Source organism: Acipenser ruthenus, chromosome 26 (genome assembly GCF_902713425.1).
Source record: "Acipenser ruthenus chromosome 26, fAciRut3.2 maternal haplotype, whole genome shotgun sequence".
In the NCBI taxonomy this organism is placed as follows: domain Eukaryota; kingdom Metazoa; phylum Chordata; class Actinopteri; order Acipenseriformes; family Acipenseridae; genus Acipenser; species Acipenser ruthenus.
The window spans coordinates 11,467,223-11,483,916 of NC_081214.1; the positions used below are offsets into that span (position 1 = coordinate 11,467,223).

General features: G+C 43.4%; 1 protein-coding gene across 2 annotated transcripts in view; it reads right to left on the reverse strand.

Moving 5' to 3' along the window:
• LOC117430424 (dedicator of cytokinesis protein 11-like) overlaps positions 1-16,694 on the reverse strand; it is a 136,899-nt gene that overhangs the window by 82,899 nt on the left and 37,306 nt on the right. For both annotated transcript variants that reach the window (XM_059001058.1, XM_059001057.1), the window contains exons 8-10: positions 16,474-16,654; positions 11,935-12,014; positions 9,242-9,325 (exon numbers count right to left, since the gene is read on the reverse strand). In XM_059001058.1, the coding sequence (XP_058857041.1) occupies positions 9,242-9,325; positions 11,935-12,014; positions 16,474-16,654 (345 nt within the window). The remainder of the gene's footprint in view (positions 1-9,241; positions 9,326-11,934; positions 12,015-16,473; positions 16,655-16,694) is intronic.

Genomic DNA, 16,694 nt, shown 5'->3' on the forward strand with positions numbered 1-16,694 from the left:
ACAATGTATACACCTCTGAGACCGTCGAGTAACAATGTATACACCTCTGAGACCACTGAGTAACAATGTATACACCTCTGAGACCACTGAGTAACAATGTATACACCTCTGAGACCACTGAGTAACAATGTATACACCTCTGACACAAACGAGTAACAATGTATACACCTCTGAGACCACCGAGTAACAATGTATACACCTCTGAGACCATCGAGTAACAATGTATACACCTCTGAGACCATCAAGTAACAATGTATACACCTCTGAGACCATCGAGTAACAATGTATACACCTCTGAGACCACTGAGTAACAATGTATACACCTCTGAGACAATCGAGTAACAATGTATACACCTCTGAGACACTGAGTAACAATGTATACACCTCTGAGACAATCGAGTAACAATGTATACACCTCTGAGACCACTGAGTAACAATGTATACACCTCTGACACAATCGAGTAACAATGTATACACCTCTGAGACCATCGAGTAACAATGTATACACCTCTGAGATCATCGAGTAACAATGTATACACCTCTGAGACCACTGAGTAACAATGTATACACCTCTGAGACCATCGAGTAACAATGTATACACCTCTGAGACCATCGAGTAACAATGTATACACCTCTGAGACCACTGAGTAACAATGTATACACCTCTGAGACCATCGAGTAACAATGTATACACCTCTGAGACCACTGAGTAACAATGTATACACCTCTGAGACCATCGAGTAACAATGTATACACCTCTGAGACCGTCGAGTAACAATGTATACACCTCTGAGACCACTGAGTAACAATGTATACACCTCTGAGACCACTGAGTAACAATGTATACACCTCTGACACAAACGAGTAACAATGTATACACCTCTGAGACCACCGAGTAACAATGTATACACCTCTGAGACCATCGAGTAACAATGTATACACCTCTGAGACCATCAAGTAACAATGTATACACCTCTGAGACCATCGAGTAACAATGTATACACCTCTGAGACCACTGAGTAACAATGTATACACCTCTGAGACAATCGAGTAACAATGTATACACCTCTGAGACACTGAGTAACAATGTATACACCTCTGAGACAATCGAGTAACAATGTATACACCTCTGAGACCACTGAGTAACAATGTATACACCTCTGAGACAATCGAGTAACAATGTATACACCTCTGAGACCACTGAGTAACAATGTATACACCTCTGACACAATCGAGTAACAATGTATACACCTCTGAGACCATCGAGTAACAATGTATACACCTCTGAGACCATCAAGTAACAATGTAAACACCTCTGAGACCATCGAGTAACAATGTATACACCTCTGAGACCATCGAGTAACAATGTATACACCTCTGAGACCACTGAGTAACAATGTATACACCTCTGAGACCACTGAGTAACAATGTATACACCTCTGACACAAACGAGTAACAATGTATACACCTCTGAGACCACCGAGTAACAATGTATACACCTCTGAGACCATCGAGTAACAATGTATACACCTCTGAGACCATCAAGTAACAATGTATACACCTCTGAGACCATCGAGTAACAATGTATACACCTCTGAGACCACTGAGTAACAATGTATACACCTCTGAGACAATCGAGTAACAATGTATACACCTCTGAGACACTGAGTAACAATGTATACACCTCTGAGACAATCGAGTAACAATGTATACACCTCTGAGACCACTGAGTAACAATGTATACACCTCTGACACAATCGAGTAACAATGTATACACCTCTGAGACCATCGAGTAACAATGTATACACCTCTGAGATCATCGAGTAACAATGTATACACCTCTGAGACCACTGAGTAACAATGTATACACCTCTGAGACCACTGAGTAACAATGTATACACCTCTGACACAATCGAGTAACAATGTATACACCTCTGAGACCATCGAGTAACAATGTATACACCTCTGAGATCATCGAGTAACAATGTATACACCTCTGAGACCACTGAGTAACAATGTATACACCTCTGAGACCATCGAGTAACAATGTATACACCTCTGAGACCATCGAGTAACAATGTATACACCTCTGAGACCACTGAGTAACAATGTATACACCTCTGAGACCATCGAGTAACAATGTATACACCTCTGAGACCATCGAGTAACAATGTAAACACCTCTGAGACCATCGAGTAACAATGTATACACCTCTGAGACCATCGAGTAACAATGTATACACCTCTGAGACCATCGAGTAACAATGTATACACCTCTGAGACCATCAAGTAACAATGTATACACCTCTGAGACCATCGAGTAACAATGTATACACCTCTGAGACCACTGAGTAACAATGTATACACCTCTGAGACCATCGAGTAACAATGTATACACCTCTGAGACCACTGAGTAACAATGTATACACCTCTGAGACCATCGAGTAACAATGTATACACCTCTGAGACAATCGAGTAACAATGTATACACCTCTGAGACCACTGAGTAACAATGTATACACCTCTGAGACCATCGAGTAACAATGTATACACCTCTGAGACCGTCGAGTAACAATGTATACACCTCTGAGACCACTGAGTAACAATGTATACACCTCTGAGACCACTGAGTAACAATGTATACACCTCTGACACAAACGAGTAACAATGTATACACCTCTGAGACCACCGAGTAACAATGTATACACCTCTGAGACCATCGAGTAACAATGTATACACCTCTGAGACCATCAAGTAACAATGTATACACCTCTGAGACCATCGAGTAACAATGTATACACCTCTGAGACCATCGAGTAACAATGTATACACCTCTGAGACCACTGAGTAACAATGTATACACCTCTGAGACAATCGAGTAACAATGTATACACCTCTGAGACCACTGAGTAACAATGTATACACCTCTGAGACCATCGCATAACAATGTATACACCTCTGAGACCATCGAGTAACAATGTATACACCTCTGAGACCATCGAGTAACAATGTATACACCTCTGAGACCACTGAGTAACAATGTATACACCTCTGAGACCATCGAGTAACAATGTATACACCTCTGAGACCATCGAGTAACAATGTATACACCTCTGAGACCATCGAGTAACAATGTATACACCTCTGAGACAATCGAGTAACAATGTATACACCTCTGAGACCACTGAGTAACAATGTATACACCTCTGAGACCATCAAGTAACAATGTATACACCTCTGAGACCATCGAGTAACAATGTATACACCTCTGAGACCATTGAGTAACAATGTATACACCTCTGAGACCATCGAGTAACAATGTATACACCTCTGAGACCATCGAGTAACAATGTATACACCTCTGAGACCACTGAGTAACAATGTATACACCTCTGACACAATCGAGTAACAATGTATACACCTCTGAGACCATCGAGTAACAATGTATACACCTCTGAGACCATCGAGTAACAATGTATACACCTCTGAGACCATCAAGTAACAATGTATACACCTCTGAGACCATCGAGTAACAATGTATACACCTCTGAGACCACTGAGTAACAATGTATACACCTCTGAGACAATCGAGTAACAATGTATACACCTCTGAGACAATTGAGTAACAATGTATACACCTCTGAGACCACTGAGTAACAATGTATACACCTCTGAGACAATCGAGTAACAATGTATACACCTCTGAGACCATCGAGTAACAATGTATACACCTCTGAGACCATCAAGTAACAATGTATACACCTCTGAGACCATCGAGTAACAATGTATACACCTCTGAGACCATCGAGTAACAATGTATACACCTCTGAGACCATCGAGTAACAATGTATACACCTCTGAGACAATTGAGTAACAATGTATACACCTCTGAGACCACTGAGTAACAATGTATACACCTCTGAGACAATCGAGTAACAATGTATACACCTCTGAGACCATCGAGTAACAATGTATACACCTCTGAGACCATCAAGTAACAATGTATACACCTCTGAGACCATCGAGTAACAATGTATACACCTCTGAGACCATCGCATAACAATGTATACACCTCTGAGACCATCGAGTAACAATGTATACACCTCTGAGACCATCGAGTAACAATGTATACACCTCTGAGACCATCGAGTAACAATGTATACACCTCTGAGACCACTGAGTAACAATGTATACACCTCTGACACAATCGAGTAACAATGTATACACCTCTGAGACCATCGAGTAACAATGTATACACCTCTGACACAATCGAGTAACAATGTATACACCTCTGAGACCATCGAGTAACAATGTATACACCTCTGAGACCATCGAGTAACAATGTATACACCTCTGAGACCATCGCATAACAATGTATACACCTCTGAGACCATCGAGTAACAATGTATACACCTCTGAGACCATCGAGTAACAATGTATACACCTCTGAGACCACTGAGTAACAATGTATACACCTCTGAGACCATCGAGTAACAATGTATACACCTCTGAGACCATCGAGTAACAATGTATACACCTCTGAGACCATCGAGTAACAATGTATACACCTCTGAGACAATCGAGTAACAATGTATACACCTCTGAGACCACTGAGTAACAATGTATACACCTCTGAGACCATCAAGTAACAATGTATACACCTCTGAGACCATCGAGTAACAATGTATACACCTCTGAGACCATTGAGTAACAATGTATACACCTCTGAGACCATCGAGTAACAATGTATACACCTCTGAGACCATCGAGTAACAATGTATACACCTCTGAGACCACTGAGTAACAATGTATACACCTCTGACACAATCGAGTAACAATGTATACACCTCTGAGACCATCGAGTAACAATGTATACACCTCTGAGACCATCGAGTAACAATGTATACACCTCTGAGACCACTGAGTAACAATGTATACACCTCTGAGACAATCGAGTAACAATGTATACACCTCTGAGACCATCGAGTAACAATGTATACACCTCTGAGACAATCGAGTAACAATGTATACACCTCTGAGACCATCGAGTAACAATGTATACACCTCTGAGACCACTGAGTAACAATGTATACACCTCTGAGACAATCGAGTAACAATGTATACACCTCTGAGACCATCGAGTAACAATGTATACACCTCTGAGACCATCGAGTAACAATGTATACACCTCTGAGACCACTGAGTAACAATGTATACACCTCTGACACAATCGAGTAACAATGTATACACCTCTGAGACCATCGAGTAACAATGTATACACCTCTGACACAATCGAGTAACAATGTATACACCTCTGAGACCATCGAGTAACAATGTATACACCTCTGAGACCATCGAGTAACAATGTATACACCTCTGAGACCATCGCATAACAATGTATACACCTCTGAGACCATCGAGTAACAATGTATACACCTCTGAGACCATCGAGTAACAATGTATACACCTCTGAGACCACTGAGTAACAATGTATACACCTCTGAGACCATCGAGTAACAATGTATACACCTCTGAGACCATCGAGTAACAATGTATACACCTCTGAGACCATCGAGTAACAATGTATACACCTCTGAGACAATCGAGTAACAATGTATACACCTCTGAGACCACTGAGTAACAATGTATACACCTCTGAGACCATCAAGTAACAATGTATACACCTCTGAGACCATCGAGTAACAATGTATACACCTCTGAGACCATTGAGTAACAATGTATACACCTCTGAGACCATCGAGTAACAATGTATACACCTCTGAGACCATCGAGTAACAATGTATACACCTCTGAGACCACTGAGTAACAATGTATACACCTCTGACACAATCGAGTAACAATGTATACACCTCTGAGACCATCGAGTAACAATGTATACACCTCTGAGACCATCGAGTAACAATGTATACACCTCTGAGACCATCAAGTAACAATGTATACACCTCTGAGACCATCGAGTAACAATGTATACACCTCTGAGACCACTGAGTAACAATGTATACACCTCTGAGACCATCGAGTAACAATGTATACACCTCTGAGACCATCGCATAACAATGTATACACCTCTGAGACCATCGAGTAACAATGTATACACCTCTGAGACCATCGAGTAACAATGTATACACCTCTGAGACCATCGAGTAACAATGTATACACCTCTGAGACCACTGAGTAACAATGTATACACCTCTGACACAATCGAGTAACAATGTATACACCTCTGAGACCATCGAGTAACAATGTATACACCTCTGACACAATCGAGTAACAATGTATACACCTCTGAGACCATCGAGTAACAATGTATACACCTCTGAGACCATCGAGTAACAATGTATACACCTCTGAGACCATCGCATAACAATGTATACACCTCTGAGACCATCGAGTAACAATGTATACACCTCTGAGACCATCGAGTAACAATGTATACACCTCTGAGACCACTGAGTAACAATGTATACACCTCTGAGACCATCGAGTAACAATGTATACACGTCTGAGACCATCGAGTAACAATGTATACACCTCTGAGACCATCGAGTAACAATGTATACACCTCTGAGACAATCGAGTAACAATGTATACACCTCTGAGACCACTGAGTAACAATGTATACACCTCTGAGACCATCAAGTAACAATGTATACACCTCTGAGACCATCGAGTAACAATGTATACACCTCTGAGACCATTGAGTAACAATGTATACACCTCTGAGACCATCGAGTAACAATGTATACACCTCTGAGACCATCGAGTAACAATGTATACACCTCTGAGACCACTGAGTAACAATGTATACACCTCTGACACAATCGAGTAACAATGTATACACCTCTGAGACCATCGAGTAACAATGTATACACCTCTGAGACCATCGAGTAACAATGTATACACCTCTGAGACCATCAAGTAACAATGTATACACCTCTGAGACCATCGAGTAACAATGTATACACCTCTGAGACCACTGAGTAACAATGTATACACCTCTGAGACAATCGAGTAACAATGTATACACCTCTGAGACCATCGAGTAACAATGTATACACCTCTGAGACAATCGAGTAACAATGTATACACCTCTGAGACCATCGAGTAACAATGTATACACCTCTGAGACCATCAAGTAACAATGTATACACCTCTGAGACCATCGAGTAACAATGTATACACCTCTGAGACCACTGAGTAACAATGTATACACCTCTGAGACAATCGAGTAACAATGTATACACCTCTGAGAACACTGAGTAACAATGTATACACCTCTGAGACCATCGAGTAACAATGTATACACCTCTGAGACCACTGAGTAACAATGTATACACCTCTGACACAATCGAGTAACAATGTATACACCTCTGAGACCATCGAGTAACAATGTATACACCTCTGAGACCATCGAGTAACAATGTATACACCTCTGAGACCATCGCATAACAATGTATACACCTCTGAGACCATCGAGTAACAATGTATACACCTCTGAGACCATCGAGTAACAATGTATACACCTCTGAGACCACTGAGTAACAATGTATACACCTCTGAGACCATCGAGTAACAATGTATACACCTCTGAGACCATCGAGTAACAATGTATACACCTCTGAGACCATCGAGTAACAATGTATACACCTCTGAGACAATCGAGTAACAATGTATACACCTCTGAGACCACTGAGTAACAATGTATACACCTCTGAGACCATCAAGTAACAATGTATACACCTCTGAGACCATCGAGTAACAATGTATACACCTCTGAGACCATTGAGTAACAATGTATACACCTCTGAGACCATCGAGTAACAATGTATACACCTCTGAGACCATCGAGTAACAATGTATACACCTCTGAGACCACTGAGTAACAATGTATACACCTCTGACACAATCGAGTAACAATGTATACACCTCTGAGACCATCGAGTAACAATGTATACACCTCTGAGACCATCGAGTAACAATGTATACACCTCTGAGACCATCAAGTAACAATGTATACACCTCTGAGACCATCGAGTAACAATGTATACACCTCTGAGACCACTGAGTAACAATGTATACACCTCTGAGACAATCGAGTAACAATGTATACACCTCTGAGACAATTGAGTAACAATGTATACACCTCTGAGACCACTGAGTAACAATGTATACACCTCTGAGACAATCGAGTAACAATGTATACACCTCTGAGACCATCGAGTAACAATGTATACACCTCTGAGACCATCAAGTAACAATGTATACACCTCTGAGACCATCGAGTAACAATGTATACACCTCTGAGACCATCGAGTAACAATGTATACACCTCTGAGACCATCGAGTAACAATGTATACACCTCTGAGACAATTGAGTAACAATGTATACACCTCTGAGACCACTGAGTAACAATGTATACACCTCTGAGACAATCGAGTAACAATGTATACACCTCTGAGACCATCGAGTAACAATGTATACACCTCTGAGACCATCAAGTAACAATGTATACACCTCTGAGACCATCGAGTAACAATGTATACACCTCTGAGACCATCGCATAACAATGTATACACCTCTGAGACCATCGAGTAACAATGTATACACCTCTGAGACCATCGAGTAACAATGTATACACCTCTGAGACCATCGAGTAACAATGTATACACCTCTGAGACCACTGAGTAACAATGTATACACCTCTGACACAATCGAGTAACAATGTATACACCTCTGAGACCATCGAGTAACAATGTATACACCTCTGAGACCATCGAGTAACAATGTATACACCTCTGAGACCATCGAGTAACAATGTATACACCTCTGAGACCACTGAGTAACAATGTATACACCTCTGAGACAATAGAGTAACAATGTATACACCTCTGAGACCATCGAGTAACAATGTATACACCTCTGAGACCATCGAGTAACAATGTATACACCTCTGAGACCACTGAGTAACAATGTATACACCTCTGAGACAATCGAGTAACAATGTATACACCTCTGAGACCATCGAGTAACAATGTATACACCTCTGAGACCATCGAGTAACAATGTATACATCTCTGACACAATCAAGTGCCTCACTGCAGTTTACAGTGTTGTCCACACAGCTGTAAAGGCGCTGCCATATTAATTCATGATATATGAATCTAATGTTCCTTGTCATTAACAATCCACAACTGTTCAGTCCTTTTACTCAGGATGTTACCTGTGTGTCTGGATCCAAAGAAAAGATCTGGTGTCTTCCTTCATTTCTGTTAATTTTATTGAGCTGATCGGTTTCTCTTGCATACTGAAAAACATAGTGGAATATATTTTCATCTGGTGTATTAAACATATTGGAATATATTTTCATCTGGTTTATTAAACATTCAAAGGGGGGTTATTTTAAAGTGTCCTTTTCAACGCTGTAACTGCTCTACTGCAGTACAAAGATCCTGCTTTGAAAAATGCATGTCAAGATTTAATTCTGATAGCAGCAAAAGCATATGTGTGTGTCTGTGTGTGTTTGTGTGTCTGTGTGTTTGCATGTGTTTGTGTGTGTGTTTGTGTGTGACAGCATGTGTGTGTCTGTGTCTGTCTGTCTGTGTTTGTGTGTCTCTGTCTGTATGTGTGTGTGTGACAGCATGTGTGTGTGTGTCTGTGTCTGTCTGTGTGTGTTTGTGTGTCTGTGTGTTTGTGTGTGTGTGTTTGTGTGTGACAGCATGTGTGTGTCTGTGTCTGTCTGTATGTGTTTGTGTGTGTCTGTGTGTTTTTGTGTGTGTGTCTGCATGTAACAGGGGAGATCTGTGCTGACTGTCTGGCAAATGCATAGTGCTGCAGGAAGAGGGCAGCAGCCTCGTAAGATCCGCCCGTCAGTCATGGCGGTGACACTGAGAGGTGGGGAAGAGGGTGTGTTGGCATTCCCTCTCTCTGAATGGCTGAGAGGCGGGCCTTGGGGGATTGCTGGGCCTGTTCCCTCAGATCTGCCCCTCTAGACCGACAGCGAGCTAGCGAAAGCGCTGCTCTAAAAGACCGTGGACGGACGGAGAAAAAAAACAAAAGAAAAGAAAAATAGAGAGCGTGGAAACCTTGGGCAGAACCCCAACAGTGTTTAAGAACAGGTGGAGGGAACGGCAGAGTGTAGGACGGAGACCCAGGCCGTACGGCTAGCGACGGTTGGGGAAACGCTGCAGAGTACTGCAACTTAATTTTGTAATTTTGATTAAAAGTGTTTTATTTTTCTCTTTTTCTTTGTACCTTTTGTTTTTGAGTATTATTTGTTTAGGCACCTGCGAGTGTCTATCTGGTCGTTCTTAGTTACCATTGCTGGTATCTGGGAACGGCGGACCTCTAGGGCCACCTGCCGATGAATAACAAAACGTGCTCCCGAGTGGTGTTTAGCACTATAACTTTCTGTCTCCTGTGTCTGTGAATTCCTCACTCTTCCACAATGTGTTATTATTATTATTATTATTATTATTATTATTATTATTATTATTATTATTATTATTATTATTATTATTATTTATTTGGTAGACACCTTTATGCAAGGTGACTTACAGGTGTTACAGGGCAAGCTTAATATGTTATACAATATAGTTTACAATAAGTGCAAATAATACCACTAAAATACAATATGAACAAGGATGCAGCAAGTTAGGATTACAACTTATATCAATAATGACATAATAGTAGTGCAATAGTGCAAGGATAGTGCATCAGCTGAGGATCCAGTAATGTGATGCGTAGATCAGGAAAGTCCAGTGCATAGTAGGAGGGAAGAGATCTACAAGTGCAGTCTAAACAAACGGAGCAGTCCTGAAGTTAGCTGGTAACTGGTTCCACCACTGAGGGGTTAGGGGAGAGAAGGAGCGGGCACAGTAGGATGGAGAGTGGAGAGAAGGCTTGACCAGTCGGCCAGTAGAGCAGGAGCAGAGAGGGAGAGAGGGGGTGTAGGGAGACATGAGGGATTAGAGGCAGGAGGGGGCTGTGTGGTAAAGAGAGCGGTAGGTAAGAACACAAGTCTTGAATTGAATGCCAGCAGAGATAGGTAGCCAGTGGAGGGTGTGAAGCAGAGAGGTAACAGTAGAGAGCTGAAGGGGGCGGATAGCCGAAGCAGGGAGACCAGCAAGGAGACAGTTACTGTAGTCCAGTCTGGAGTACAAGAGCTTGGTCCAGGGGTTGAGTGGAATAAGCAGTGAAAAAAGGACAGATTCAGTAGATGTTGCTAAGAAAGAAGCAGCAAGTGCGTGTCCAGGGAAGAGATGTGTTGAGAGAAGGAGAGGGAGAAGTGAATAACACCTGGGTTTTTAGAAGAAGGGGATGGAGAAAGAATGATTGAATCAAGGGATACTGAAATAGAAAAGGCAGAGGAGGGAGAGGAAGCAGAAGGAAAGTAGAGGAGGTCAGATTTAGAGAGGTTGAGTTTGAAGTGGTGAGAATGCGTCCAAGTTGAGATAGAAAGATCTGGGCATCATCAGCATAGAGGTGGTAGGAGAAGCCAAAAGAGGAGAGCGGGTGTAGAGTGAGAAGTCCCAGGACAGATCCTTGAGGTACACCTGTAGAGAGGGGGCGAGGGGAAGAGAGAGAGCCGTGCCAAGAAACCTGGAAGCAACGGTTAGAAAGATAGGAGGAAAACCAGGCAAGAGCAGTGCCTGAGATCAACCAGTTAGAGAGTGAGGAGAGGAGAATAGCATGACCAACAATGTCAGAGGTCAAGGAGGGTCGTTTCCGTGGAGTGTAGAGTTTGTGTGTGTGTGTGTGTGCGTGCGTGTGTGTGTGTGTCTGTTCTTGAGATGTGAATAATATCCTCTTTGCTGCCAAAGGTCCATTCGATATTGACATAACTACATGCTGCAATTAAATGGTCACTTTGAAGTCCACGTCTTGCCACACCACTATATGGATATTTGTTAATACCTTCATCAGCTCGGGATGCATGCTCCTTTCCAAGCTCTCCATCATGTTTTCCGGTTTCCCTTGGCTTCTGGTGTCATCATCTTTTGATTAAAAATAAACACATTTGGAGGACAGGGTTTTTAGCTGCTATTGCATAACTGAAATAAATGCTGACATGCAAAGATTCATAAGTAAAATTATTTTCAACACCAGGAAGAAGATTGCAACTTAAATTTCTGTAGTTTAGGTCAAATCACCACAACACAGAAATAATTATATTTTATTGATGATTATGTGACGTACAGAATGAACAATTTCCTTACACGCAGTAGGTTTGAGAGGGTCCAGCACCCGACCCCATAATGAGAAAGAAACAAACGCAGGAGAGGGGTAAGTCACTGTTCTCAGATTGGGTGAGGTAATGTGTAGGGGGCAGTCTTTCCTCCCAATTGCAAGTTTTAAAACTTCATTTATATGACACTCATTCAAAGCACACCAAGTTCCTTATTTAGGAAACTACAGAAAAGACTAATTCAGTTCCACACCATCTCATCCCTTCTCTATGCTTTCAGTTTCCTGATCTGCAGTAGTTTCACAGGTGGGGAGACACAAAATCCTTTGCTAGCCAAAGCGCAAAGTAGATACAAGACTGAACCTGTCAAAGCAGGGCCACAAGCAATTAAACTGTGATGGGTTTCATTAGAAAAGTGAGTAACACTGCAAACTGTGATGGGTTTCATTAGAAAAGTGAATAACAGTGCAAACTGATGGGTTTCATCAGAACAGTGAATAACACTGCAAACTGTGAAGGGTTTCATTAGAAAAGTGAATAACAGTGCAAACTGTGATGGGTTTCATTAGAAAAATGAATAACAGTGCAAACTGTGATGGGTTTCATCAGAACAGTGAATAACAGTGCTTCCTCTTCACACATTCACACACTGAGAATAGGGGCCGTCTCACTGACACAGACTGTGATTGGCTCATAGTGTGTGATTGTGTGAAGAGGAAGCAGCGAATAGGGGCCGTCTCACTGACACGGACTGTGATCAGCTCATAGTGTGTGATTGTGTGAAGAGGAAGCAGTGAATAGGGACCGTCTCACTGACACGGACTGTGATCAGCTCATAGTGTGTGATTGTGTGAAGAGGAAGCAGTGAATAGGGACCGTCTCACTGACATGGACTGTGATCAGCTCGGAGTGTGTGATTGTGTGAAGAGGAAGCAGCGAATAGGGGCCGTCTCACTGACACGGACTGTGATCGGTTCATAGTGTGTGATTGTGTGAAGAGGAAGCAGCGAATAGGGACCGTCTCACTGACACAGACTGTGATCAGCTCATAGTGTGTGATTGTGTGAAGAGGAAGCAGTGAATAGGGACCGTCTCACTGACACAGACTGTGATCAGCTCATAGTGTGTGATTGTGTGAAGAGGAAGCAGTGAATAGGGACCGTCTCACTGACACAGACTGTGATCGGTTCATAGTGTGTGATTGTGTGAAGAGGAAGCAGTGAATAGGGACCGTCTCACTGACACGGACTGTGATCAGCTCATAGTGTGTGATTGTGTGAAGAGGAAGCAGTGAATAGGGACCGTCTCACTGACACGGACTGTGATCAGCTCATAGTGTGTGATTGTGTGAAGAGGAAGCAGCGAATAGGGGCCGTCTCACTGACACGGACTGTGATCAGCTCATAGTGTGTGATTGTGTGAAGAGGAAGCAGTGAATAGAGGCCGTCTCACTGACACGGACTGTGATCAGCTCATAGTGTGTGATTGTGTGAAGAGGAAGCAGTGAATAGGGACCGTCTCACTGACACAGACTGTGATCAGCTCATAGTGTGTGATTGTGTGAAGAGGAAGCAGTGAATAGGGACCGTCTCACTGACACAGACTGTGATCGGTTCATAGTGTGTGATTGTGTGAAGAGGAAGCAGTGAATAGGGACCGTCTCACTGACACGGACTGTGATCAGCTCATAGTGTGTGATTGTGTGAAGAGGAAGCAGTGAATAGGGACCGTCTCACTGACACGGACTGTGATCAGCTCATAGTGTGTGATTGTGTGAAGAGGAAGCAGCGAATAGGGGCCGTCTCACTGACACGGACTGTGATCAGCTCATAGTGTGTGATTGTGTGAAGAGGAAGCAGTGAATAGAGGCCGTCTCACTGACACGGACTGTGATCAGCTCATAGTGTGTGATTGTGTGAAGAGGAAGCAGTGAATAGAGGCCGTCTCACTGACACGGACTGTGATCAGCTCATAGTGTGTGATTGTGTGAAGAGGAAGCAGTGAATAGGGGCCGTCTCACTGACACGGACTGTGATCAGCTCATAGTGTGTGATTGTGTGAAGAGGAAGCAGTGAATAGGGGCCGTCTCACTGACATGGACTGTGATCAGCTCATAGTGTGTGATTGTGTGAAGAGGAAGCAGCGAATAGGGACCGTCTCACTGACACAGACTGTGATCAGCTCATAGTGTGTGATTGTGTGAAGAGGAAGCAGTGAATAGGGGCCGTCTCACTGACATAGACTGTGATCAGCTCATAGTGTGTGATTGTGTGAAGAGGAAGCAGTGAATAGGGGCCGTCTCACTGACATAGACTGTGATCGGTTCATAGTGTGTGATTGTGTGAAGAGGAAGCAGTGAATAGGGACCGTCTCACTGACACAGACTGTGATCAGCTCATAGTGTGTGATTGTGTGAAGAGGAAGCAGTGAATAGGGACCGTCTCACTGACACAGACTGTGATTGGCTCATAGTGTGTGATTGTGTGAAGAGGAAGCAGTGAATAGGGACCGTCTCACTGACATGGACTGTGATTAGCTCATAGTGTGTGATTGTGTGAAGAGGAAGCAGCGAATAGGGACCGTCTCACTGACACAGACTGTGATTGGCTCATAGTGTGTGATTGTGTGAAGAGGAAGCAGTGAATAGGGGCCGTCTCACTGACACGGACTGTGATCAGCTCATAGTGTGTGATTGTGTGAAGAGGAAGCAGTGAATAGGGGCCGTCTCACTGACATAGACTGTGATCGGTTCATAGTGTGTGATTGTGTGAAGAGGAAGCAGTGAATAGGGACCGTCTCACTGACACAGACTGTGATCAGCTCATAGTGTGTGATTGTGTGAAGAGGAAGCAGTGAATAGGGACCGTCTCACTGACACAGACTGTGATTGGCTCATAGTGTGTGATTGTGTGAAGAGGAAGCAGTGAATAGGGACCGTCTCACTGACATGGACTGTGATTAGCTCGGAGTGTGTGATTGTGTGAAGAGGAAGCAGCGAATAGGGGCCGTCTCACTGACACAGACTGTGATTGGCTCATAGTGTGTGATTGTGTGAAGAGGAAGCAGTGAATAGGGGCCGTCTCACTGACACGGACTGTGATCAGCTCATAGTGTGTGATTGTGTGAAGAGGAAGCAGCGAATAGGGGCCGTCTCACTGACATGGACTGTGATTGGCTCATAGTGTGTGATTGTGTGAAGAGGAAGCAGTGAATAGGGACCGTCTCACTGACATGGACTGTGATCAGCTCGGAGTGTGTGATTGTGTGAAGAGGAAGCAGCGAATAGGGGCCGTCTCACTGACACGGACTGTGATCAGCTCATAGTGTGTGATTGTGTGAAGAGGAAGCAGTGAATAGGGACCGTCTCACTGACATGGACTGTGATCAGCTCGGAGTGTGTGATTGTGTGAAGAGGAAGCAGCGAATAGGGGCCGTCTCACTGACACGGACTGTGATCAGCTCATAGTGTGTGATTGTGTGAAGAGGAAGCAGCGAATAGAGGCCGTCTCACTGACATGGACTGTGATCAGCTCATAGTGTGTGATTGTGTGAAGAGGAAGCAGCGAATAGGGGCCGTCTCACTGACACAGACTGTGATCAGCTCATAGTGTGTGATTGTGTGAAGAGGAAGCAGTGAATAGAGGCCGTCTCACTGACACGGACTGTGATCAGCTCATAGTGTGTGATTGTGTGAAGAGGAAGCAGCGAATAGGGGCCGTCTCACTGACATGGACTGTGATTGGCTCATAGTGTGTGATTGTGTGAAGAGGAAGCAGTGAATAGGGGCCGTCTCACTGACACGGACTGTGATCAGCTCATAGTGTGTGATTGTGTGAAGAGGAAGCAGCGAATAGGGACCGTCTCACTGACACAGACTGTGATCAGCTCATAGTGTGTGATTGTGTGAAGAGGAAGCAGCGAATAGGGGCCGTCTCACTGACACGGACTGTGATCAGCTCATAGTGTGTGATTGTGTGAAGAGGAAGCAGTGAATAGGGGCCGTCTCACTGACATAGACTCGGCTCGGAGTGTGGGAATTGCCTGTGTGACACTTTCCAGATTCAGTAATTCACGATGAGACAAACATGACATAACAACTGACAACTGCTAACCTTCCTGTGACTAACCAAATGAATAAACTGAACTTCATATACTAGGACTATTTGCAATACCTTGTACTGGGAGGGGGCTGCAATTACCCGATGATGTTGTACAGAACCCCTCTAATGGTGTTAAGGCAAGCCCTGGTATTGGATATTAAGATGTACCTAGTAAACAGTCGAGTGAGTCCCCATTTCTCTTGTCCTGGAGCACGGGGTCAGCGCTACTCTGAATGACCTTCTTCAGTGTGCTCACCCACTTCTCCATTTCCTGCTCACTCTCCGCTGCCAGATAGTGACTGTACTCCTGCATCTTGAGCTCAAACCCATTGCGGCGCATCCTAGGGCACTGTGGCAGAGACAACAATAGGACCCAGTCACCCTCTCAG